This window comes from Patiria miniata, unplaced genomic scaffold (genome assembly GCF_015706575.1).
Source record: "Patiria miniata isolate m_02_andy unplaced genomic scaffold, ASM1570657v1 HiC_scaffold_8, whole genome shotgun sequence".
NCBI lineage: Eukaryota > Metazoa > Echinodermata > Asteroidea > Valvatida > Asterinidae > Patiria > Patiria miniata.
In genome coordinates, this window is record NW_024037075.1 from 1239605 (window position 1) to 1267153 (window position 27549).

The window sequence follows — 27549 nt, forward strand, 5'->3', positions numbered from 1 at the left end:
TTAGATACTTTTTATATTTTACATAAATGTACACTTGACATTGTCAATCGTTTTAAGTTGTCAATTATTTCATGCCAAATAATCTGGAGATAAATGCCGACCTGATAGGCCATATTGGCTTGGGACAGACTTTACAATCATCGCTACATGATTTCCCCTGTTTTAAATTAACTAGTCTGTTGCAGTTGTTGGGAAAACAAATCCAAATTTGTCTTACCTGTCTAATGTAGGCTCATATGCATTCCGTCCTGTGTCAGGAACGGCACTTTGACATTCCATCTTGTCTCTTCAAAATGTTCAAGCCCTCGCCGACTCCATCTTTAAACATTCGCACACTTTTCTTGGTCTTGGGTTTACTTTTCACGTCAGGTTTCTGAAATACACTTCAGCCTGCAATCATCAAAATACAAGAGAGACGCTAATGTTAGAAAACCTGTTTGTCAAGTGGAAATCTGGTTGGGAAAGTTCAATTGTGGCCCTGCAGGAGAGTTGCTGTGGTGTGTGCGTTGACAGGTCGACCATCGAACATCAAAAATGCTGAAGTCTAGTCTGGACTATCTGTTATCAAAAATAATAGTGGCCGGCCAGTAGCCTGAACCCCATGGTCGATATGCAAAAGTACGTGATGAAGAAGGTGTGTGATTGGCCAAATCCCAGTGAGGTAATCCTCATGGTCATGATGACTCATGTATGATATAGTGGCTTGGCCAATCACAGTACTTCAAAAAGCCCCTTGATTTTACCAATCTAACATGAAAAAAAAAATGTTGGTGCTATAACATACCAGATTAAGTTTAAAAAGGCCTCAAAACCTACTTTTCACTCCAAGTTTTTACATTATTGTAACATCATCACACTATTCTCTCTTTCATTTTTCTCCTAGAATAGAATGGACTTGTAAAGTACTTTTACAAACAAAACACTAGTGATCTATTTCAATTTTTTTCCAATGGCTTTATACATAGTGACTAATGCACAGGAATGTTAATCTCCAGTTAGAACTGAGAACAGAACCTTAGAAAATGTTATTGTTGTTGCAAAAGAATGACGTGTGGTCGTTTCTTCAATGTAAGGCAGGAAGTGCAAATGATCTGTTACGGCTAGCACTCAATCAGCATGATTTTTGAAGACAAAATAATCTACCACAATTACCCTTGGCCTAGTGTAGTTGCATGAGCTATCACCATTTTCAATGGTCTTTTCCAAACAATATGATTTCATGGCTTACACATACCTGACATCCCAAATATGCGCCTTCTAGACGAAAGGGCTCCTAACAAACTAGAAACAAGTCTCAAAAATAAAAGTGGCCTGACGTTTCGATCTTTACAAGAGCTGCTTCAGAGGCACAATGCTAGAACTAGAAACAAAGCAAGATATATCTGCTGCCCAGCAGATGAACTTTCATCACCATAATGACATGGCAAATATGCATATCTGGATAAGACAGGCTGATACTTCACACGAAAGCCGCAAGCCAAGCAAATTTCATGACTTCAACAATTAAAGTTTCATTGTGACAAGCGAATTTCATGACTTCAACAATTAAAGTTTCATTGTGACAAGCGAATTTCATGACTTCAACAATTACAGTTTCATTGTGACAAGCGAATTTCATGACTTCAACAATTAAAGTTTCATTGTGACAAGCGAATTTCATGACTTCAACAATTAAAGTTTCATTGTGACAAGCGAATTTCATGACTTCAACAATTAAAGTTTCATTGTGACAAGCGAATTTCATGACTTCAACAATTAAAGTTTCATTGTGACAAGCGAATTTCATGACTTCAACAATTAAAGTTTCATTGTGACAAGCGAATTTCATGACTTCAACAATTAAAGTTTCATTGTGACAAGCGAATTTCATGACTTCAACAATTAAAGTTTCATTGTGACAAATTGGCCGTTTCCCTAATAGTCAGGCGGCTTAGACCCAATTTTTGACAAGTTCATGACCGATTGGTCAAAAGCACCAAAACAGGGCAGATAGATTCTTATAGCCCTATAGAAGATATTTAGAAGGGGTGACATCTTAAATTCATTTGGGAAGGGTGTCTACATGTAATTTGCATAAATACCTTTGTATAAATACATTTGTATAAAAATGCCTGCTACTATTTTACCCAAAAGTTGTACGCATTTACCTTGTCTCCAGATATCGTCAAGTGGTCTTGCTAAACCTCAGTATTGATGAGCTTCAAATTCACCAAGTTGCTTACTGGCACAGTTACCCTATTAAAAATGTATGGAAAATCATGCGAACAACGATAACATTGTGATATTTAGCCCAGAAAACAAAAACGGTGGAAAAACGAGGTATCTGTCAATTGGTGAAGGAGTGCCTAACATGGGAGACTTGAACAAGTTCAAGGAAATTCCCAAAATTATTGGTAAGAAAAATTTGACATAGACATAATTATTGTCAACAACAATAATCGCTTATTTTTGGGGATTTCCTTGAACTTGTGCAAGTCCCCCATGTTAGGCAACCCTTCGCCTAATGTTTAGCCCAATTTACAAACACATAATTTCCCCCCCTTTTTTGATTTTTAGGGTAAACATAAAGATGTTATCATTTTTTTCATGTTATTCCCATTTATTTTTGTTAGGGTTACTGTGCCAGTAAGTAACTTTGGGAATTTGAAGCTCATCAATACCGATGTTAGTCACCCTGCCCAAAATAACTTCAGGTGTCACCCCTTCTAAATATCTTCTCTAGGGCTATAAGAATCTATCCAGTCGGTCACGATTCCGACCATATGCCATCTGACTATAACAATTTTGCTTTATAATGGAACTCGCGTGAAGCATGAGACGGCCTTAAAAATGCAAAACAAAACGGTTGCCATGGCTGGACCAGTTTCAAGATCTTAGCTTTCAGTTTGCTTAAAGGGAATATACATCATTTGCTTTTACTGTAATTTTCAGAAATGGATGGAATTGGGGGGTTGGAAATATAATATAGCAAATATAGTTACACTGACTTTTTTTTAGGTTTTGGGTTCGAAAATGCTATAAAAACCAAGAAAAACAATCATTTTCTGAAGTCTGGTTCCCCGACTCCATATAAGAAGAAACAGAGCAGTTTACATACATTGGGGAATTGTAAGGTCAGGGAACCAGTCTAGCTGGCTCGTACTCGTTCATAGGTTTGTAATCGATTGCAAACAAGTGCGATGGTCAATTGGGGCCAGTGTTTGAAAAAAAGCCAGTTTTTTCCAACGCTGATCGGCCAATCAGCGTTGGAAATTGATACAAAAATACCACTTTTCTTGAAAATGACAGTATACCAAGTGCCATGATTTTACAGGATGCTTTACACTGTCATTCACTAACAGTCCAGCAAGGTATTTCAAAATGATTTGGTACTTTTATTTTTTGATGTTTGCAAACGTTGTATGTTTCCTTTAAAGTTGAACTTCACACCTGTGTTTCTGTTGAGTAATGTTTACTTTGAATCATCTGTTTTGGGGTTATTTCGGGAAAGCAGAGATAACCCCCAAATTGGACAGCAAGAACATGAACTAAAATTATATCATAAAACTGAGGTCATTCAGAAGTCAACAAGATGACTGGTTTACCAAGTTTGTACCCGCTATTGTTAACTAACCCACCCTCCCTGTGTGGACAGTATTTTAGTATCAAGTCCATCAACGTACATGTGTATGTGTACACTATGCTGATAACCGTAAAAGAAAACTACATGTACATGCACTAATAATTTAGTATCCCACATGTTGGCCGCAAGACCTACAATGTACTACATTTTCCGTGTTCCACGAGCGCGGGCGGTGGGATATCAAATCTACATTCAAGCAAACTTGGCGTACAGCAAAGACGGAACACGCACGCATTACACAAACTTTTCAGCAGTTATTCCTTAAATGTATCTTGGAATAGCGTGATACAGTGAGTATATAATACATGTATCACACTATTGTTGCCATGGATCAACCAATCAGGATTGAGGAGTCAAGTTTGTTTGAAGATAAGATGTTCTATACACGTCCAAATGGGCTATGAGTTATCTGTTCACAAAAACCAGGAAACCAGAATACTACTTTGTTCAACTGCAATGGCAAGGTTTTCTATTACAACTACAGAAAACAATTGAACAACCAAAAGGCCACATGAGTCATCCATCAAATTAAACGTGATGTGCCTGGGCACCTGTCAAAGCACAAAAATTCATCACCCCATACAAATAATTTATCAGAAAACCAATAAGCCTCTGTGCTGATGACCTCACACATTGTTTACATGTGTGCTTTCTTGTGGGAGCCTGGTGGGGACGAAGGTTTCGTAGCCCCATAGAAAAGCACACACGTAAACAAAGTGTGACGTCATCAAAACAGAGGCTCTTACAAAAAACACATTATTATTTTTTGCATCGTGTCTATAGTTAACTAAAATGAGGAGTTGAACACTAGCTGAAATCGTTTTTGTGGCAGAGTCAGTCTTACTCAGGAATTCAATTGTTTACGCAACCAATTTGTGAAGTCTGTCATCATCGTTTCGTCATGACTGTTATTTTTAAGTAATTACAAATTATGCAAATATTTGCACCATTATTATGACTACACGAGAGCAACGAAGACTTTTTTCAAAGATACACTCTGACTGTTCTGAAAAATAAAGTAGGGTGAAATTTCGGTTCTGGCAAATTTCAAACTTTAAGACCTTTATTTTAAAGGGAATATACAACATTTGCAAACATCGAAAAATAAAACTACCAAGTTTTTGCGAAATACCTTAATAGGACGTTGGTAAATGACAGTCTAAAGCATCCTGTAAAATTATGGCACCTGGTATACTGTCATTTTCAAGAAAAGTGGTATTTTTGTATCAATTTCCAACGCTGATCGGCCGATCAGCGTTGGAAACAACTGGCTTTTTTTCAAATACTGGCCCCAATTGACTATTGCACTTGTTTGCAATCGATTACAAACCTATGAACGGGTACGAGCCAGCTAGACTGGTTCCCTGACCTTACAATTCCCCAATGTATGTAAACTGCTCTGTTTCTTCTTATATGGAGTCAGGGAACCAGACTACAGGTAAATGATCGTTTTTCTTGGTTTTTATAGCATTTTCGAACCCAAAACCTCCAAAAAGTCAGTGTAACTATATTTGCTTTATATTTCCAATCCCCCAATTCCATCCATTTCTGAAAATTACAGCAAAAGCAAATGATGTATATTCCCTTTAAAGCAAAGTGATCCGGAACTGTCGATGATCCAGAACTGTCGCACTAACTGTACTTTAAAAATTTTCTTGACTCTCCATAGATTTTGTACACAACCCCAGAAGTGGCGTCTGGATACTACACTCTTTCCAAGGGCATGAAGGATTCTGTTTATTTTGTAACACAGTGGAGTCAACATTCTTTGCCACTGCTTAAACCAACTTCAATTTAAGTTTCATATCCATGCAGTCCGAAATTTTTTTGGACTCTCAAAACTGTGTATGAGAGTCCCAAAAGTTAAGGTATTGAAAACATGCAAAACAAGAACATAGACTGGCACCTGAAACAACCAGTCCAACACCGCTTCAGTACTGCATCAATCAACCATGCCAAAAGAATTTAAGAAACATGTGGCATGAACCGGGAACTAGTCTCTATTTACTACACATTTCTCCATAGTCAGCCACCAGACTAATGACACTGAATGAAGAGGTCAGTCTTTTCAAACAGTTGGACCATGGTTGGACATGTACCAGTCTAGTCTTTAGCCTCATTTTGAAATCACTTGACTTCCCTCTTATGTGCAAAATATTGAAGAAAAGTCTCCTTTAACAATAGAATTGAGTCTGCAAACTTGGTTGGTGAAATACTGAGGACCTTTTCTTTGCCCAATGGAATTTTTGGAGAAATTTGTGGTCCAAAGAGTGAGTAAGTTGGCCTGATTTAGTTTTGCATGTTAGCACTCAAGTCCCAGACTGATATTGATGTCCCGCGCGATCAGTCGACGAGCGTGATCGGTCGATCATGTTGCACCATCGGTCGATCATGACGCTATCGGTCGAATGACACGACCGTATACTCCCAGTGCATTACAAAAACATTTTCCCTCTATTATCCCAACCCAGATTCCATAATTCATACCTCATACCATGCAGCAGTCATTCATGAAGCTAATAATCGACTTCAAACAGATGTCTCTGAAGAAGAACTTGCCAAGTTCGCAACGTCAGGCCACATTAATTTTTAGAACAAGAAAAACTAAAATATGACATTTTTGAATGATTTTGGCGGCGTTTCTCCAGAATAACTTCCACTGCCACGGTTGTTGTGCATGTCATCTGTACGTATCATGAATCCCATGAAGCGTCGCGTGATATCACAATAGATTTTACAAATCGCACCATCCACTGGTCGTGTGCATGTATTTTCATGCATTGTGCGTGATGTGGGTGCAATACCGCTTTCAGGCGCGCTAGGTTTCAATTTTTGTCTGGTGCTTTGTCGTGGAAAGCAAGACGACTGTTTCATCAATTCATGCATTTTGCAAGTTTCAAAAAAGAAGATTTCATAATTCATAATCATATCGCTTTCAATTTAATACGACCGACTCGTGAATAAAGCCCATGGGAGGGTTAGGTTTGGGAACAAAGTTACATTTCTTATCAAGAATCAAATATTCTGCTTTACCCTTATTTATTTTTTTTGAATAAGATTAAGAATGGCAAATAGGCTTATTCCCACGACCAGCATGACAGTGAGTGGGTGGACATGGTGGAGCGAGGTTTCGCGCTGGTAAACGTATTAAAACAACTTTTTAACTAATTTTAACTTCTGAACTTAGATATGCTTTATTGCTTTTTCTATAACATGTATTAAGCTACGTTTAATGTTCAAAAGCATATTCAAAATTTGTTGATGCCTGTTGACGTTTGTTGACGCATTTGGACCCCGTGCTTTTTGGGTTGTTCTGGACGAACGTCACATCGCGGCCGGCCGCGCCAGCATTGCAATACACTTTAAAAACACAAACAAATTTGAGGTTTTTCGTCGTCTGTCATGTCTGCAGGCAAATAAACGAAAAACCCGTAGTAACCCAATTATCCTATATTACTCTGTGCATGCCAAACAAATCACGAATTGAAACAAAAATCGGTAAAAGTGTAGGTTTATAATTTTTCTTACCAGAGTCCCGCGAATACATGGAATATCGACGTACGGAATTCAGCCGGTACCCGGCGCGGCGCGCCCTCTAGCGGCGGGCGAGTTGCATATTTCGTGTCGACAACAGAGGGCGCACTTCCGAGTTGATGGACCTCCCCTCCTCCCAAAAACAAATTTTTTCTTTCAGCAGAATATGGAATTGCTCATGAAAATTAAAAGTTAAAGCAATTGAACAATTTCAGAATGTTACTGTCCTCCCCAATTCAAATTTCCTCCTAGGTTTGATGAAAGACAACTTTTCAAACTCTCGGCCGGGGCCCCAGGGACATCCCACAAGTTAGCAAATTAGGAAAAAGTAGTACACAAAACTCAGTCAACACCCAAACGTTGTATGTCCAATAGCTCTGAAAGCTTTTTATTCGAACAAGAGCGAAGCTAGTCAATTGAATAATTTCTTCATACAAAACTGTCAGAGAATTATTAATTATGTACAATGATTATATAATTTAGGATTCATTAAAAACTCACAGAAATGTTATTAAAGGGAATATACATCATTTGCTTTTGCTGTAATTTTCAGAAATGGATGGAATTGGGGGGTTGGAAATATATAGCAAATATAGTTACACTGACTTTTTTGAGGTTTTGGGTTCGAAAATGCTATAAAAACCAAGAAAAACGATCATTTTCCTGTAGTCTGGCTCCCTGACTCCATATAAGAAGAAACAGAGCAGTTTACATAAATTGGGGAATTGTAAGGTCAGGGAACCATTCTAGCTGGCTCGTACCCGTTCATAGGTTTGTAATCGATTGCAAACAAGTGCAATGGTCAATTGGGGCCAGTATTTGAAAAAAAAGCCAGTTGTTTCCAACGCTGATCGGCCGATCAGCGTTGGAGATTGATACAAAAATACCACTGTTCTTGAAAATGACAGTATACCAGGTGCCATGATTTTACAGGATGCTTTACACTGTCATTCACTAACAGTCCAGCAAGGTATTTCAAAATGATTTGGTAGTTTTATTTTGTGATGTTTGCAAATGTTGTATTTTCCCTTTAAGGAGAGTTGTATAGCACACTACACACACATACCACCATTCTATCAATCCGAAAACTATTCCAAAATTAATGTCATTTTGGCAAATAACAAATACTTGCTTTCTAAACTTTTCAAAAGTTTTGGAGAAAAATTCTAGAAAAAAATCATATGAATACATGTGCTATAAAAATAAGTGAATTTTTGAAACTATTTAAGTTGACAGATATAAATCAAATGTCACTATCATTACACAATATCAACCTGCTCAGTTTAACAGCAGAAGTAAAATTTACACCACATTCATCATTCACAGAATGACTTTTTTTTTACTGCACCTACACATAAATTAATGAAATAAAGCCTTAAAGAAAAAGAGGTGTGTGTGTGTGTGTGTGTGGGGGGGGGGGGGGGGGGGGGTCAAAATGTCCCTGCCCCCCCCCCTAAAACTGATAAATCGAGAAATACAAGAATTTTTTTGGAAAAATATGTTTTGCCCCCCTCCAGAAAAAATCCTGGCAACGCCCATGCCATGGACCTTATGCGCACCGACCATCTTAGAAAGCATCTTTCATAGATATTATAATTCAGTAGCACTGAATACACAAAAGGTTCACTCATGCATATATCCAAGCAACACAAAGGCACTGCACTCTAAGATGGCTGCTATGCATGACGTCTATTAAAAACTAATGTACATTAAAAAAGGTGTCCAGTTCTTTTGTAAAAACCTTGCAATGCACACGTGATTGCAACTAAATATTTTCAAAGACTGGTTCAACTGGGTCAAGTTTATATATTTTTATATATTTATTTGTTTATCTATATTGTAATTTATTTGTTTATAGCGGACACAACAGCTGCAGAATTCAATGGACACAACACTGAACACTGTACAAACGATAAAACACACACAAAAAAAGCAAAAGTGTAACAGCAAGTAACGAAATAAACGGACGGAAATTCAAAAAAATACAATTTTCCAACAATGGATTATGATGGAGCCTGTTCATTTGTTGTTGTTTTTTTTTTTTTGCTTTTTGGTCAAAATCTTGCTTGTCTGTAAAACAAACTTACATTTATGAAAATGAGATGATTTCTTGTAATCTTTCTGTAATTGTTATTAAAACAAATGCAGAAATAATAAAGAAACAGAAAAAGAAAATGTCCTAACTTGCTGTATAACGCATACAGGTTTTCAAATGCTTTTAAATACTGCGTCTGATATTGCGTCTGAAATTTCCAACAAAATTTCTTCTCATTAATACACATATATTTGTTTACATATTCTAGATAGATTAAATAAGTTGCAATTTCACAAAATATAAATTCACACCTTAATTTTTTTACACATTTTTAATACTAATATACAGATATGCTAAAAATGCATAAAGACATATATGAATTAAAAAGCAAAAATACAACCATTACTTCACAGCGCCGTAAAGATTTGTGTATTTGATGTTAAAAAGGCGATAAGTTGGGTCCAAGTTACTCGGACTAATGGAGAGTCAAGAAAATTTCCTTACAAATTCGGAAATGTTTTTCACTAAATATAATAATCTCAGTTCCAGTTTCATGTCTTATCGTCATTTTTGCAATGAGTGACCTTCATTGAGATGATATATGAAGAGAAAAGCAGCGTCAGGCTGCAACATTCTTTCCGCAAGTTCTTTAAAAGCATTTACACAAACTAAAATCAGTTTATTTGAAGGAAGATTTGATGTTTCATTGTACATTACAGGTCGTACTTGTCACATTTCCGTTGGCCTTTGAGCTCTCGGTGATCGCGACAACTCGGGCGGCCGCTTTGAAGCTTGACGACGACCCGCCCATGACAGCGGCCTCCATGTCCTTGATCGCGACAAATTCTTCCCCCCGGGCTTTGGCATCGAGGACCAGGTCCCTCAGCTTGTGCTGAAAATAGTTTCGAAAGCAAACGAAAAAATCCAATGTAAGCTTTTTAGAGTATCGTTTGTCATTTGTGAATTTTGTTTTGGAAGCAACAAAGGTGCTCAAAATCTAAGGACTAACCTGAAAAACTTTTAGCTCTGTGAATGCTGTATATTCCGAGAAAACAATATACCAGGATCTCGGTCTCAATTCAAATGTTGTTGAGTCATGTTTTGAATTGCGCCTGAAATCAGCGTCCGGGGCAAGTTCTCATTCAGCCAATTGCTGCTGCACGATGTCACGCAATGAAGTGACGAATAATAGCAACCGCAGATTCGCCCAATCACAAACCAACTACTAACGGAAATTTCCAAAAATGCTTCATGTGGAGTTGGCCTTCTGTTACTGCTTTCTTCAAATTGACAGCATGCCATAAAGAATAATTTCACAGGGAGTTTTAAATAGTGCCATTACTATCTTTAAACCAAGTATGCTTTTTAACGATAATTTTGTCAGTTACCATTGGATAGCCGCAAATGATATACTCTACCTCTAAAAGGTTTTAATTTCAAAGTATCTCTTTTAGGGAATCTAATTGACATTTTTTTTTAAAGTGGGAAAACTCACTAGTTTGGATTCCAGTCTTGCAACTCTCTTTTTCTCTGTGTTCAGTTCGACAGCCATGCGGTATTTTTCTTCTGCGTCCTTCAAAAATAACAATTTGGAAAAAAGAAAGATAATAAAATGAGTAAAAAAGGGAAAACAAAATCTGACACAGAAACTAAGGGCAATAGAAGTACAAAGTCATATACAAATTAAATTATCTACTATGACCCTTAAAGGACATACAGATGTAAGTTTCCTTGAAGACATCCAAAAAAATAAATTCACAACAAAATCTTGGAAAGCATAACATTACTGTTCTTTGATACTGTTCTGAACAGCACCACAATTACACTGTGCAATGCAATGAATTTCGTATGACTTTTTAACTTTATAGACAAATTTTGTTTTTCCATGTTGCAGAATTATGCAAACAATTTAGCAAACAAAATCCATAGTAAAAATTTTTGCAATTTTTAATCAAAGTAGATGAAATTTCTTGTACATGTAGAATTGCACTACAATGCTCTCTAGTGAGTACAGCCAATTTGACTTGATCCCTTACCAAATTGTTTCCTTTTTCGGTGCCGGTTTTTGGTCGGCCCCGGGTAACCCGAGGTTTGTGACTAGCGTCAGACTGACGTCCCCACACCTCGATGACCAGCGTGCCACTGTTGAAATAGTCAAGAAGCTAAAAAAAAAGGGAAAAAAGGGCAAAAAAATCTATCAATTTTTACTGATGGTCACATTCAGTTGTGTTCAGTCATGTCAAGTCCATCATAAGTCAATCACAAGTCCATCGCAAGTCCATCACAAGTCCATCGCAAGTCCATCACAAGTCCATCACAAGTCCATCACAAGTCAATCACAAGTCCATCACAAGTCCATCACAAATCCATCACAAAACATCACAAGTCCATCACAAGTCCATCTCAAGACAATCACAAGTCCATCCCAAGTCCATCACAAGTCCATCACAAGTCAATCGCAAGTCAATCGCAAGTCCATCGCAAGTCCATCACAAGTCCATCACAAGTCCATCACAAGTCCATCACAAGTCCATCACAAGTCCATCACAAGTCCATCACAAGTCCATCACAAGTCCATCGCAAGTCCATCGCAAGTCCATCACAAGTCCATCGAAAGTCCATCACAAGTCCATCACAAGTCCATCACAAGTCCATCACAAGTCCATCACAAGTCCATCGCAAGTCCATCACAAGTCCATCGAAAGTCCATCACAAGTCCATCACAAGTCCATCACAAGTCCATCGGAAATCCATCACAAGACTTGTGATGGACTTGCAATGATCTTGTGATGGACTTGCGACGGACCTGTGATGGACTTGTGATTGACTGGTGATGGACTTGTGATGGACTTGTGATGGACTTGTGATGGACTTGCAATGATCTTGTGATGGACCTGTGATGGACTTGTGATGGACTTGTGATGGACTTGTGATGGACTTGGGATGGACTTGCGATGGACTTGGGATGGACTTGTGATTGTCTTGAGATGGACTTGCGATGGACTTGGGATGGACTTGTGATTGTCTTGAGATGGACTTGCAATGATCTTGTGATGGACCTGTGATGGACTTGCGATGAACATGTGATTAATTTGTGATGGACTTGTTACTGCCTGTGCATTGTACTTGAAAACACTACTTATTTTCTATTTAATTTTTAAAGGGTCAACGTCAATGCGCGATCAGTAATTTATTCTGCGAACTCTTAAAATGACTTTTCACAAAAAAGTGCCAGTAAAGGGTAAAACGCTAAAACAACCCCAAAAGTGGAATTTGAGTTTACTTGCTGTTTAGTACCTCACCTGTTTTGTGACGACGTTGACAGACACTAACTTATTATAGTTGTAGTCTGGGTTGCAGGTTCCTTTGATTTCGGCCGTCTCTTCTGCATTCTTGTCAAGGTAGAAACGATATTTACAACGACTCTGGAGGCAAACCACAAAAACAAATTAGGAGAAACCTCCAGGACAAACAGCTTTACAAACAATAGTTTGGCCTACTTGAAATTAAAAACTGCGTTTCTTAGGAATTTCAGATGAATTGAACAAAATTAACACACCCAAGTACCAAATGACGGATTGGCGGACAAGACAAACTTACTTTCTGAAATCTTAAAGGAAGACCTCTAGCGTGGGTTAAGACGATCTTGAAGGCTACCTGCCTACCCAACTACAATGAGAAAGAAAACAAGAAATCAAGTTGTTTCGTTTTGTTTAGGGACTATAGCCACACTGACGACAATTTTTGTTTTGTTAAAATTTACTGAGACTGTCGATAGCTTTATGTCCCCTCTGCACTTCTTCATCTTTGACAAATTTGTCCTCATAATTTGATGATCTAATTATTTTTGTCTATAATTTCAAACAAACCACCACGGGAAACTGACTAGGTGCATTACAATAATTTGTCAAAGTTGAACAAAGAAACTGATTGGAGCAGGGTTTGAACCTGCGACCTCCGGATTGCCGTTCCGGTGCTCTACCCACTGAGCTATCCAGCCCTATGCTGGCGGTTCCCCAATTTGTCAAAAGGGCAATAAAAACAAACAGCAGTGTTCTTTCTGAGTGATCCCCATTTGCTATTTCCCCGGTTTTCAGCATTGCTAATGTTGCTAGCCTTTGAGCTTAGGGTTGGGGAACTACAATTTTTTGTAAAAATATATTACTAATGATGTCAAAAAGGGGATTTAACTGATATTAAAAACACTTGAAATTACCTTTGATGTACATTGTTTAAGGTTTGGTACAATCAGATTTTAAATTCATTTGTAAAACTTTAAGGACAGAAATACATGTAGCAAAGGCAAAGTTTTACCAATTCCTTAGGCTCGTCGACAAAGTCGTCTTCGGCCAGCGCCGATCCGTCTCGATTACAAGGGTAGATGTCAACTTTCAGGAGACCCTGCTCATTGCCACGGTAATCAGTGATTCCCAGGAATTCTTCGACTTCAATCAGGTAGCCCAGGGACTGGAGGTAGACGTGGGTGCAGCCGATCATAACTTCTGAGTCCGGGGGCTCCCAAAAGGGATCCTTGTCCTGGAGATTGGGGATGAATGGGCGAATGTAATACAACGGGATTTTTTTTTTTACCCGTTACGCCCAAATGGGTGTCTACAGCCAAAATGGGTGTCCACAGTCCAAATGGGTGTCCACATGGGCATCTTTTGTACCCATTTGCAAATGAGCAAAAACTTAATGAAATGGGTGTTTTTGACCCCTTTTAGGCAAGTATGGCACCGTTAGCCCAACTGGGTGTCCACATGGGCATCTTTTGCACCCATAAGTCTAGCTTCTGGAGGTAGACATGGGTGTAGCCAATCATGACTTTTAAGTCCAGGGTTTCAAAGAAGGGGTCTTTGTCCAAACGAGAAGGATTCAGCAAATGGGCAATAGTTAATGAAATGGGTGTTTTTAACCTAGTTTGGCAAGTTTGGTACCCGTCAGCCCGACTGGGTGTCGCATGGGTGTTTTTTTTTAGACCCATTATCCCAGAGACTAGGGGTAGTGGTTGGTGCAGCTGATCATGACTTTGGAGTCTGGGGAGCCCAGATGGGATCTTTGTCCTAGTTAGGGGGGCAAATGGGTGAATGGTTCATACAAATGGGCGTCTTTGCCACCCATTATCCTAGGTTGTACAGGAAGATGTGGGTGCAGCCAATCATGACCTTAAATTCCACGGGCTCTCAGAAGGGATATTCGTTCTATGGGAGGGGAGAAACTAGGCAAATGATTTATAAAATGGGTGTTTTTGACCCTTGTTAACCCACTAGTCCCTGTGCTGCCCAATCCCGCCTTGTCTGCTACTCCCTGTATTGCCCCAAACTGCCAAGACACTGATTGGTTTCACTGTTTCATCAAGGTATAAATACAATGTAATACAATGTAATACAATGTAATATAATGTAATACAATGTAATACAGGTACTAATGGGTTAAAGGTGCTTATGGGCTAAAGGTGCAAGTGGGTATGAAATGGGTATGTTTAGACAAAATGTCCACACCTTTTCCCTGTCCCAGTCTGTGTCTCCGTCCACAAAATTCTGGTACATCTCCTGCATGAGGTACTTGCGGTTCAGGAACTTGTTCCTATCCCAGAGAAACTCGTTGTCATTGTTGTTGCAGCGCATCAGAACTGCCAACTAAAGAAACGGAAAAATAGTAATAATTGACCACAAATAGTCCAAAGCCTTTCACATTGATTACCTGTTGTCTGCAGGACAACGCTTGAGAACAACAACATCCGATTGTAGTCCTGGGTAGAACTGATAAATTGTGGTAAAGTGTCTTGCCCAGTGACACAAGTGCTATAATCCTGTTGTACAGCTAGACAACGTATGCGTCCACTCAAGAGTCCTATTCTCTACCTTCACAGATACCTATTTGTAGTGATGAGTGAAAAAGATCAATTGAGGTCAAGTGTCTTGCCTGGTGACACAAGCGCCACGATCCCTTGGTACAGTTAGACAACATGTGCATCCACGTACGAGTCCTATTCTCTACCTTCACAGATACCCATTTGTTCTCATGGGTGAAAAGTGATCAATTGTGGTAAAGTGACTTGCTTGGGGACACAAGTGCTATGATCTCCTGGTACAGTTAACCAACACATGCATCCACTTATGAGTCCTATTCTCTACCTATACAGATACTCATTTGTATTGCTGTGTGGGAATGATCAATTGTGGTAAAGTGTCAAGCCTGGGGACACGTGCGCTATGATCTCCTGGTACAGTTAGACAACACATGCATCCACTTTTAATCCTATTCTCTACCTTCACAGATACCCAGTAGTCCTGGGTGGAAACGTTCAATTGTGGTAAAGTGTCAAGCCTGGGGACACAAGCGCAGTGATGCCCTGTTACAGTCAGACAAAACATAAATCCACTTGTGAGTCTTATTCTCTACCCTCACAGATACCCAGTATTCCTTGGTGGAAACGTTCAATTGTGGTAAAGTGTCAAGCCTGGGGACACAAGCGCAGTGATGCCCTGTTACAGTTAGACAAAACATGCATCCACGTGCATGTCCTATTCTCTATACCTTCACAGATACCCAGTAGTCCTGGGTGGAAACGTTCAATTGTGGTAAAGTGTCAAGCCTGGGGACACAAGTGCAGTGATGCCCTGTTACAGTTAGACAAACTTAATGAGTCCTATTCTCTGCCTTCACAGTTCTGGTTGTAAATGCTCAATTGAGGTAAAGTGTCAAGCCCGGGGACACAAGTACCATGATCCCCTGGCAAAGTTCGACAACACATACATCCTCATAAATCATGCACAGAGAACGGTGGTTCACTACCAACAGTGCCCTGGGTTTCCTCCATAACATTCTGTGTCATCATCTCTCGGATATGAATAAATGAACATACCTGTGTGCGGCCGTGAATCTTGCCCCTAGCCTGCGGTGAGATCAGGACGATTTCAAATCGCACGCCCTTCTTGAGTTCTTCGCTCATCGCGTTGGCTTCGTTGACCATGGGCATCAGCTGGACTAGCTCCTCTTGCAGCAATAGATCATCTGCAGGGGAAAAATATATAAGAATAAGATTCGAAAACTCTGCAAGAATGAAATGACGGGAGCACTGAAAAATGGTTAACTTACACCCCAAATTTGTGGGGAGTGTGGCTTAGTAGTTAGGGTTTGTGACTCACGATCAGAGGTTCGAATCCAACTGCTGGCCATATGTTGTGTCCATGGGCAAGCCACCTCACCCTTACTTGCCTCTCTCCACTCAGGAGTATAAATGGGTACTGGCATTAGCTGGGGAGTAACCTGCGATGGACTGGCATCCCATCCAGGGGGAATAGAAATATTCTCGGTCGTTTCATGCCACTGAAACCGGAGCTAAAGCCGGCCTGGTGGGACACATTGGCTCATGACAGACTTTACTACTACTGTTTACACCAAAAATTCACCTATTCATAAGAATTTCTTTTCTTCGTCTAACTATATTTTTAGTTTTCATCATTATTTGAAGTTCTAGCAAAGATGGGGTAAGTGGACATAATTTCGAAGAGTATGCTTTGTTGATTTTCAAGAGATACGCCTAAACAATTTTCCCGAAGATTTTTTTCTCAGCATCTAAAAGACCAACATTAAACTGATGCCTTTTATAAATTTGGAGAGTTTAAAAACAATCCACCTAGTGTATTTGAGCTGTACTTTTGAGACCTCAAATCGCGCCTTTTATTTTTGCCAAAATGATAAATGAATGAGAAAAAAAGTTCGTGAGCCACAAACCTTTAGATTTGTCCGGTCCCTTCTTCATGTCGAATCCCGAGTTGGCCGCGATCTCTTCCTGCGCGGTGTCGTAGGTTACTTTCTCCTCTTTCTTTCCAGCTTTCTGATTTTTGGCCAGATCTTGCGGGTGGTGAAAGACGTACAGGTGGCTGGAACCAAACATGATTCTGAAGAAAAAGGACAAAACGGTCAAGCAGATGTCGGCACAGTGAAACTTTCTGATGCCTTCCAACTCCGTGCAGGGGGTTCGAATCCTGCTTGAGCTGTTGTGAGGGTGTAAGGTTTCAGTTCTGGCTTGACAGCGAGAATGTTTTCCATGAAATGAGTTTCCTTTGACATTTCCACTTGACTTTGCTTAAGACTCAATGGCTTCGTGTTTAGTTTATTTAGGTCAGGTTAGGACAAGTTAGGTCAGGTAAATTCTAGTCAAGCTGGGTCAGGCCAATTCAAGTCAGGTCAACTAAAGTCAAATCTGCTCAGGTCAGCTTAAGACTCGATGCTTCGTGTTTAGTTTATTTAGGTCAGGTTAGGTCAGTTAAGTTCTAGTCAAGCTAGGTCAGGCCAATTCAAGTCAGGTCAACTACAGCCAAATCTGCTCAGGTCAGATTAACCAAGATCAAGTCAAGTGAGGTCAAACCAGGTTAGAATAGGTCAACTCGGGTCAAAAGAGGTCAAAAAAGGTCAGTACAGGTCAGGTCTGCCAGGGTCAGATTGGGTCAAGTGAGGTCAACTCAGATCAGGTCTGCCAGGGTCAGATTGGGTCAAGTGAGGTCAACTCAGGTCAGGTCAGGTCAGGTGTATTCAGCTGAAACCAATAAAGCCAGTGTTGGGTTTGGATGGGCCAGGTTGGGTCAGATGGGGTCAGGCATGAGTCAGGTAGGGGCAGGTTGGGCCAGGTCGGTTGAGTTTGAATCATGTCACAACAGCTTAGTTCACTTTAGTGATGTCAGATGGGTTGGCACAGGTTGGCACAGGGCGGGTCAAGTCAGGTCACAACAGGTCAAGTCAGGTCAGGTCGGGTCAGACAGACTCACCTGTCATTGTGATGCAGTTCAGCCTTGTCAATGAGGTCTTGACCGTTCAGTAGCACCTTAGCTCCAGGGCAGGGCTGCAGGACACACACTCCCTTCGTATTCGTGATGGTAGCGTGTTCCTTCTGTACACTGAAAAAACACAATTATGCAACTTGTTAGAAGTCTTAGAATTCTTTGAAGGATCACCAACAGCAAAAAGTACTTAATTCCTGTGCCAACAATGGTAGTGCAAACAAATTACATTCAGCATATAATTTCTCACCTGAGTCCCGTCAACATGATTTCTGGTGTAGTTTCCGCTTTCTGATTTCCGACCCTCGTCACCCCTGAAAACAAAATGAATACACAATGTGAAATTTGTGACAACCATAAACATGAATATTGAATTGATTCTGAGTATTTCTACTTCTTGAATTTCAACTTGAAAACCACTAAGTACTTACCGGAGTGTGTGAAGTGGACGATCATCCCAGTCAGTGCTGGATCTTCGTTCAAGTTCCAGAAATGCGGTGTGACTTTCATCTCTTCCCTCTTTTTGATTTCCTTTGCCAATTTTTCCTGAGCGAGAAATAAAAAGGAAGGGCGATTGTTTACGAGAGTCTAAGATAAACTGCTAATCCAAATTCTGACACCAAAGTTCTCGAGCCCTTGCATTGACCTTCCCTATCAGATACCAGATACACATTTTTGAGTCTTTCTTCTCAACAGTAAATCTACTGCAAGGCACTTCAAATGCATTTTTAAGCCTTGCTCGATGGAGACAGAAAACCTGGAAATAAAGGCACCTCCAAATTACTGTACTATTGTGATCCCACTTCTGACACCGTTTTTGTCGCGTGTAGTTCTTACCTCTTGCACTGACTGGACTTCCTTGAGTCTCTGCTCCCATGATTGCTTCATGGAGTCCATCTCGCTCTGGTTCCTCTGCATTTGCAGCTCCAGTTCTTTTTTCAGTCCCTCTACCTCTGTTTGGTGATGCAGGATAAAAGGGTAAAGGGGATCGAGATGAGGAATGTGTTACTGGACAGTACGCCCAGGTTGTGACTCTTGCTGTTGTGTAGGGATTATTGTATTACAGTAACAAAATGGGCCACTAAAAATGGGAATGTTGCTGTCAAGGTGAAGCAATTCTCTGGTGTGTAGGGATTCTTGAAATAAGTGGAAAGAAAAACTGGCACGTGGGCTATGTTGGATTGGGCTAGGGTTGGGTTGGGTTGGATAGGGTTGGGATGGGTTGGGGTGGGTTGGGTGGGTTTGGGCTGGGGTGGTTTCAGGTGGGTTGGGGTGGAATGGGTTGGGTTGAGTTGGGATGGGCTGCGCTGGGTTGGGTTGGGTTGGTTGATTTGGGTTAGGTTGGTTGAGCTTGGTTCTGCTGGATTTAGCTTGGTTGGGTTGGGTTGGGTTGGGTTGGATAGGGTTGGGATGGGTTGAGGTTGGGTTGGGCTGGGGTGGTTTCAGGTGGGTTGGGGTGGAATGGGTTGCGGTGAAATGGGTTGGGTTGGACTGGGTTGGGTTGGGTTGGTTGGTTTGGTTGGGTCGGGTTAGGTTAGTTGAGCTTGGTCCTGCTGGATTTAGCTTGGTTGGGTTGGGTTGGGATGGGTTGGGTTGGGTTGGATAGGGTTGGGATGGATTGGGATGGGTTGGGGTGGGTTGAGGTTGGTTTGGGCTGGGGTGGTTTCAGGTGGGTTGGGGTGGAATGGGTTGGGTTGGGCTGGGCTGGGCTGGGTTGGGTTAGGTTGGTTGAGCTTGGTTGGGTTGGGTTGTGATGATTTCTGTTCATTTGTATTGAATTACGGGTGACTAAGTTGAGTAGACTTAGTAGAGTTGGGTGGGTTGAGTTGGGTAAGGTTCAGTTGTATTAGGCTCAGTTAGGTCGAGCAAACGCTATCAATCCAACCACATACCTTCTTCAGGTACACCCTGCATGACAGCAGCCTGTCCCCCTCCTCCCTTCCCCTGTAGCTCCAGCAACAGACGAGCGTTCTCTTCCTTCAGTTCACGGATCAGTTTCTCCGTCGGGCTCTCGTTCACCACGGCTATGGTCCTGATCGCCTTGGCTCGGTCGGCTGAAATTAATATCAGTGCAAATGATAAAATTATCATTTGAAACATACGTAGTCAGAGATGGAGGGGAGATTTAGGGTGTTTGTCTTCACTCAATCCTGCCATTACGCTAATGAGTTGACAATTCTGCTCAATTTTAACTGGGAGTTAAAGAGTCAGAAATTTACAAATCTGTGAGTGTCTTACCGTATCTGAGGGTTGACAATGTTTCGTCATAGTTGATGTCCGCTGGGCTTAGGGCAGCAATCTACATAAAATGTGAGAACAAACTGCTTTTTAAAGGGAATATACAACATTTGCAAACATCGAAAAAACAAAATACCAAATTTTTACAAATTACCTTACTAAGATGTTGGTAAATTACGGTCTTAAGCATCTTGTAAAATTATGGCACCTGGTGTGAAGTCATTTTCAAGAAAAGTGGTATTTTATTGTAAATTTCCAACGGTGGTCGGCCGACCACTGTAGGAAAAACCTAACTATTTTTCAACTACTGCTCCAAATTTACCAATTTGTTCAGTCCAAATTTTGTTTGCTATTGGTTACATGTTCATGAACGGATGCAGGCCAGCTAGACTGGTTCCCTTACCTTACAGTTTTCCGGCATCTATGAATTGATCCATATCATCTTTAGTGGAGTCAGACAACCAGACTACTTGAACATTTTAGTTTTCTTGGTTTTTCCAGCATTTTTGAACACAAAACTTCAAACATGTCAGTGTAACAATATTTGATCTATTATACTAACCCCTCATATTGTTCATTACTGAAAATTACAGCAAAAGCCAATGATGTACATTCCCTTTAAAGGAAATGGATACAATAAAAAATAGTTCACTCATAAAGATGTGTCAAGTGACACATTTTTGGATATTTCCATTTGCAGTTTGTTTGTAATTGGGCAAATCCGTGAATGGGTGTAAGCGCTTTGACACGAAGCACACGTGCGCGGTTGCGATTATTAGCGAGATTCGTCAGTTCAGTGTGTGACATCATGTAGCAACAATCAGCTTAATGAGAATCATGTCCCGAATGCCGATTTCGGGATTGGGTCAAGACTCCGCAAATTTTGAACTAAAATCGAAATCCAGAATATTGTCTTTTCTCAAAATATATACAGCATTCACAGACGCTTCATCAGTTAGTTGTTAAACACCCGTCTTTATAGGTTCTTAGCACTTTTGTTGCTTCAAACGAAAGAAAATACACAAATTGAAATTGGCCTACTCTACCGTTAAGACGAAGGGATGTTACTTACCATGATAGTTTTGCTGTTACCGCCCAAGGCGTTTTTAAGTAACATGGTGAGTTTGGAGTCGCGGTAAGGCACTGTTCGGAAAAAGGAACAACACTTTTTATCTTTGGTGTACAATCAATTTTTACCTTTAAAAACTGGTTTTAGTTACTTCTTAAGTGAACTATTACACAAATAATGAATATTTGGGAGTGCAATGGTAAGAATAATTTTATGAGGTTTTGTAGAATTTCATTAAAAAACCCAAATAATTCATATGTCTTAGGGGTATATTTTTTGGCGGAGGGGATAACTACCCCCTCCCCACACACTGTGAAACTGCCCCCTATGTGTAAACCGGCGATCATCAAAATGTTGTGTCATAACTTGCCTCTTGCTGATTTCTTTCCCATTCCCTGGTCAGCCAACGCCTTGATGACGTTCCCCAGCGACGACAGGGACTGGTTGATGGCCGCGCCTTCCTTCAGCCGGTCACCGGTGGCTCCTGTGCTGTCAACCCGCTCGCTACGGACAACAGGGGGAAACGAAAATTCACTTGAAACGTAGTTACGCAAGGGGTTGTTGAACTGACAAAAAGTGTGTTGGACATGACAAGTTCTCATGAAAGCAGCATTGTAGTCAGTCCATCACAAGTCCTCACAAGTCAATCACAAGTCATCCATTCAGAAATCAAGTCACAAGCTATTCAAATGATCTGTGAAAAAGACATTCCTTTGGCACGGCTTATCCCCTATTACTTGTGACTGACTTGTGACCATGCTTGTGACTGACTTGTGACCTTACTTGTGACTGACTTGTGACCTTACTTGTGACTTATCTGTGACCTCCCTTTAGACTGACTTGTGACTTTACTTGTGACTGACTTGTGACCTTGCTTGTGACAGACTTGTGACATTTCTTGTGACTGACTTGTGACCTTGCTTGTGACCTTGCTTGTGACTGACCTGTGACCTTGCTTGTGACAGACTTGTGACATTTCTTGTGACTGACTTGTGATCTTACTTGTGACTGACTTGTGATGTTACCTGTGACTTACCTGTGATTGCTCTAGACTGACTTGTGACTGACTTGTGACTGACCTGTGACTTACTTGTGACTGACTTGTGACCTTACTTGTGACCGACTTGTGATCTGACTTGTGACTGACTTGTGACCTTGCTTGTGACTGGCTTGTGACCAACTTGTGATCTGACTTGTGACTCACCTGTGACCTTACTTGTGACCTTACTTGTGACTGACTTGTGACCTAACTTGTGACTGACTTGTGACTGACTGGTGATCTTACTTGTGACTGACTTGTGACTGACTTGTGATCTTACTTGTGATTGACTTGTGACAGACTTGTGACTGACTTGTGATTTGACTGTGTTCAACTTGACTACAACACCGTAAATATGAAATCTGATAACTGAAGTGATTGTTAGATTTCTTTTAACACTTGCATAGTAACATGGGTTTTAAGTAGAGATGTGATGGTCTGTAACAAGTCAACAACGACTTGAAACTCAAGTAAGGTCAAAAGTAGGGGACTGACAACGAAAAATCAATGCCGTTTTCACGGTGCTTTTGAAAAAGCTTCAGCTTCAGGCTTGATGGCAACTCTAGTTACAATGTTCTCGCAATGAGTAATTAAACAAAAACTTTTTTAAAAAAATAGAGATTGTGGTTGTTACTGAACAACCCCAAAGCTATTCCTAAAATGTTTTTGATTGTCTATTGGATGTTAAAAAAAATGATAAAATGATTGAAATTGGGAACAGCTAATAAGAATAATGCAGATTATAATTATATTTTTCAGTCTCACCTTCCCGCCAAGTCTACCAGATTGATGATGGATGTCTTGGTCATGTTCTGTCCGGTGTCGTTTTTACCCTTTTGTACAAATTTGATGGAGACGATGGTGTGTGCCCGACTGCAAAATAAGCATGATAGAAAGAGAAAACAAATCTCTGTTAGTAGGAATTTGTGTGCAGCCTCACCTAAGTCTGAAATTGTCACAATTTTTTTTCTGATCGGTAGTTTGAAGGCAAGAACTAACCCTTAACGTTAGGGGAGAGGGGTGATGTGTTTACGGATTACAAGCTTTATACCTGCTAGTTGCGTTCATGTTGGTGGACGCGATGGTTCTGTTCCGCGTTCCCTCGTTTATCCGCCCGTTGATGTCATCGTAACTCTTCACGGGGAAGATGCTCTGCGATTCCACTGTTCACAACAAAATACAGCATTCTAAACGCATTATTCCAGATTCAAATTAGCTAAAATATCCTAAGTACTTTTCACCACATAACCCTTGGATTTTTCATCTTATTCTACTTTCTTTAATAGCTGGCACTGGTAATACTTTGATAAGATACCGGATATTTATTTAAGTGATATTTATATTCATCAGTGAAAACGTTTTCAATGACATCAATCCCGACTTTTTAAAAAATTGAACAAGGAAAATGAACCGGCGGGGATTGAACCTGCTACCACCGGATTGCCGTTCCGGTGCCCTTCCAACTGAGCTATCCATCCGTATGTTGGCAGTATCCCATTATTGGTGTGAGAAACTGTGAAATGCCAATACTTGTCCGTGCTTTCTCGGTAAGCCTCGCCTACTAAAGTCTAGAAATAGCCATGTCTGTTCTTTTTCAACACTCACCATAAAACCCTTTCTGTGGGTGCTCCCTGACCTTTAACCCTCCCTTGACCTTGAAGCTGCTCGGGTTCAGGAGGTCCCGGACCTGCTCATTGTAGATCTCCAGCATGCTCACAAACACCTAAAACAAGGATGTATTTAGACAGGGAAAAAAAGGAGTTGAATTCATGAAGAGAAAAGACGTATGCAATTATTTGATGTGACTGCCTATGATGTGACTCTGAAACACATTCTCACATTGCAAGTATAAACAGATGTGATCTGGTACACGGTACCCTGTGGAGACATGTGCACAATAGGGAACAAAAGAATGAAAACGTCTCCACAAGGCAACTTCTATAGATGAGTACGTCTCCACAAGGTTATCACGAAATATACATATGGATTTTACTAAAAAACTAGGAATTTCCAAGGTGTGTTGATATGTCGCAAATTGAAGTATTTCATGTAAGGGATATTAAGTCCGAATTTCAGCCCAGGAAATTAATTCTGGTTAAAATAGGAGCATTTAGAAACTACTCTTTCAAACTCTAAACTTTTAGTACACAAGAACGAAGAAATGACTCCACAATGATACAAATTCCAGTATCTGTGGACTGAAGTTCAATGAAAGTCAATTTACAAGTCAAATCACAAGTCAATTATAAGTCAATTACAAGTCAATCACAACTATCTCATAAATAGTCAAATCACAAGTCAGCCCTACATGTGTAAGTTGATAACAAGGCAAATCACAAGTCAAATCCCAAGTAAATCACAAGTCAAATCACGATTAAAATCACAAGTCTAATCACAAGTCAATCATAACGACAAATCACAAGTCAAATCATAAAACAAATCACAGGTCAAATCACAAGTCAAGTTACAAGTCAAATCACAAATCACAGGTCAAATCACAAGTGAAGTTACAGTTCAAATCACATTTCTAATTCTAATCACAAGTCTATCACAAGTTAAATCGCACAACAAATCGCAAGTCAATCACAAGTCAATCACAAGTCAATCACAAGTCAAATCATAAGTTGATCACAAGTCAAAACGCATGTCAGGGATGAACATTTTCAAAGCAAAATCCTTTGTCACAATTAATCTGAATAGCTGGTTACTTGACTGAGACTAAACTACTATTAATGGGCTTTAATTTGATTGTTGACACCTTGATTACAATTAATTTATTCTCTGCGCAGACCATTATACGGATAGCAGGTATATGTTATGATGCATTGTGGGACAGCTTGCACTGCACAAAATCCCCTTTCATTGCGCAAACTGTCCCAGGATGCAACGCACAGCACACCTTCACCGCGAATTTCCGATCTATCCGATACCACTCTTTGTGGGAATGCAATGTGTAACAAACCTGGTATTCTTGTTCCCTAGACTTGTCAGCAGTCTTCACGTTCTCATCAATTCCTTGGAAAAGCTTCTCACAGGTTTCGGGTACAATCCCTAAAATGTATAAAGTAGAAAAAAAACGAGGGAGTTATAAAATAATTTCCTTGAATCCCAATGAATCATTTTTTGTGAGTCTATGTTTAAAATATCATCTTCATGGTAACTTTTGTTATGGAAGTTCATTGTAAAACTGTGTGTCATTTCATGTCTCACCCCTGTTCGCTCCGTATCCCACCACAGAGTAGGACTTGCCGCTCCCCGTCTGGCCGTAGGCAAACATGCAACAGTTGTAGCCTTTCCACGCATTCTCTAACACCGAGATGCCCAGGTCCTTGAAGACTTGTCGCTGTTTCATGTACCAAAAAAATGATCACGTTATCAGCTTTTTTTCTGAAATACGCAGTTTTGGGCTTTTAAAAGCATTTGCCATGAAATGATAACAATTAGACTAGGTGAAATTTTAATTCTTTGAGCTAATGTGCATCTTTATTGCAATTGATACTTTAAGATTAAAGTGTGAGTTAATTTGAATTGCTATCTTAACAGTCACAGACAGTCAAAACATTCCATCCACTTCCCCTGCCATGCCTTTTACACAGGCTATTCACCAACAGTCGGTAAAAATTCCAAGCAAACACTGTGACTAGTCAAATTCAGTCAACAGGCAACACCAGACAAGTGGTAGGCACAGGTGGCTTATCAGTCACCTACAGTCAAAGCATAGCTGTATCAAGTTACACAAACAGCCACAGCCAGTCAATCTTGCGTAATAAAAGCACCGAAGGTACGAACCTGATCAGCATAGGGGCTCTTCGTGCTGGCCGGTTCCAGGTACCCATCGGGCCCTTCCTTGTACCCGTCATGTGACCAGTAGGACTGGTCAAAGGTGAACTTCTTGGGTTCGCCCTGCTTGTTGGCCGGGTCGCTGATCTCCGTCGTCTTGCCGTGCATCTTGATGATGCAGGTGGCCTTCATCTTGAGCTCCCGCTCATTGTGTGAATAAATTAAGGCCGAGGCTTAGAATGTACAACTCCAAGTATTGTTTTATTTTTTTAAATTTTTTTAAATCACATCCGACAATACATTTAACTTCAGAGTATTTCATCTTCTGGAAAGAATGTTGCAAAAGAATGTTGCAACCTGACGCCACTCCAGCAGTTGTGTACAAAGTCTATGGAGAGTCAAAGAAAAAAGTATTTGCTAACAAAATTGGAAATGTTTCTCAGTCCCGGATACATGTCTTATTATCAATTTTGCAATGACTGACCTTCATTGAGATGACATATGATAAGGAAAACAGCGTCAGGTTGCAACACTCTTTCTCAATGTTGCAACCTGACGCCACTTTTTTCTTCATATATTATCATCTCAATAAGGGTCAGTCATTGCAAATATGATGAAAAGACATGAACATTTTCAGTTTGTTAGGAGTAGGCCTAGTTTTAAAATATGTCCGACTCTCCATAGACTTTGTACACAACCGCTGAAGTGGCGTCAGGATGCAACATTCCTTCCCCCTGTGCAGAACCAGACGAAGATTTGGCACACTAAAAATGTCTAAGTTTAGTCCCCCCAAAAAACACTCACTGTGCATGTTCAGTGCCGTGCCGGTAGAATACTATACTGAAAACAATCGGGGACCGGTTCACGGTCAAATATCCACTGCCCTGCTGAATTGCTAAAGCCTAAACGCAACACACAGCATGCAAAAAAAAATACTGAGTCCGAGATCTGATCAGTGCAGTGTCGTGGCGCGGCATTGGCGGACTAGTCATGCTAGTGGTTTGAGTAGTTCTGTTTGAAACATATTTTTGTACAATTTCGAAAGACCTTTCATTAACCCAAAAGTCCAAGGACATCCCCGACATCTACACTAACAAAATACTAATTCACACAACACCAAAATCAGTACATAAACTGTATTTAAAAGGATATGAATGGTCGCACTCGCACCGCTACTTTCACGTTCTCCGCCATCTTGTTTACGTCGCTGTTGTATCGAGGGGCGATGTCCCCCCTGGAAAGACATCGGCAATTATTAAATAAAATAAATAATTATTGTAAAACAAAGGATAACAAAAATTTTGGTACGATAAAGTAATGTTCAAATAATGTTACAACAAATATAGAGATTCATAAACATATAATGTCATACCTGTATGTATTTTTGCGAAGGAAATTTAAATGAAAAAAGGTGAAAACGGAGGGCCAGCATGTCACGGTTCGATG

At 40.2% G+C, this 27549-nt stretch overlaps 1 protein-coding gene across 1 annotated transcript; it reads right to left on the reverse strand.

Moving 5' to 3' along the window:
* Positions 1–8636: 8636 nt before the first annotated feature.
* On the reverse strand, positions 8637–27331 carry LOC119719375 (kinesin-like protein KIF28P). Its single transcript, XM_038188803.1, has 24 exons — positions 27256–27331; positions 26113–26313; positions 25534–25666; positions 25286–25374; positions 23929–24046; positions 23375–23486; positions 23089–23196; positions 21655–21788; positions 21288–21358; positions 20216–20276; positions 19870–20031; positions 18815–18930; positions 18409–18523; positions 18228–18291; positions 17966–18094; positions 16932–17098; positions 16060–16208; positions 14693–14830; positions 13506–13727; positions 12792–12860; positions 12494–12616; positions 11228–11353; positions 10687–10764; positions 8637–10083 (listed from the first exon to the last, which is right to left on the reverse strand). Exons 1-24 carry the CDS (start codon positions 27295–27297, stop codon positions 9895–9897), a joined length of 2916 nt encoding a protein of 971 aa, XP_038044731.1. The 5' UTR covers positions 27298–27331; the 3' UTR covers positions 8637–9894.
* Between the last annotated feature and the right edge of the window lie 218 nt (positions 27332–27549).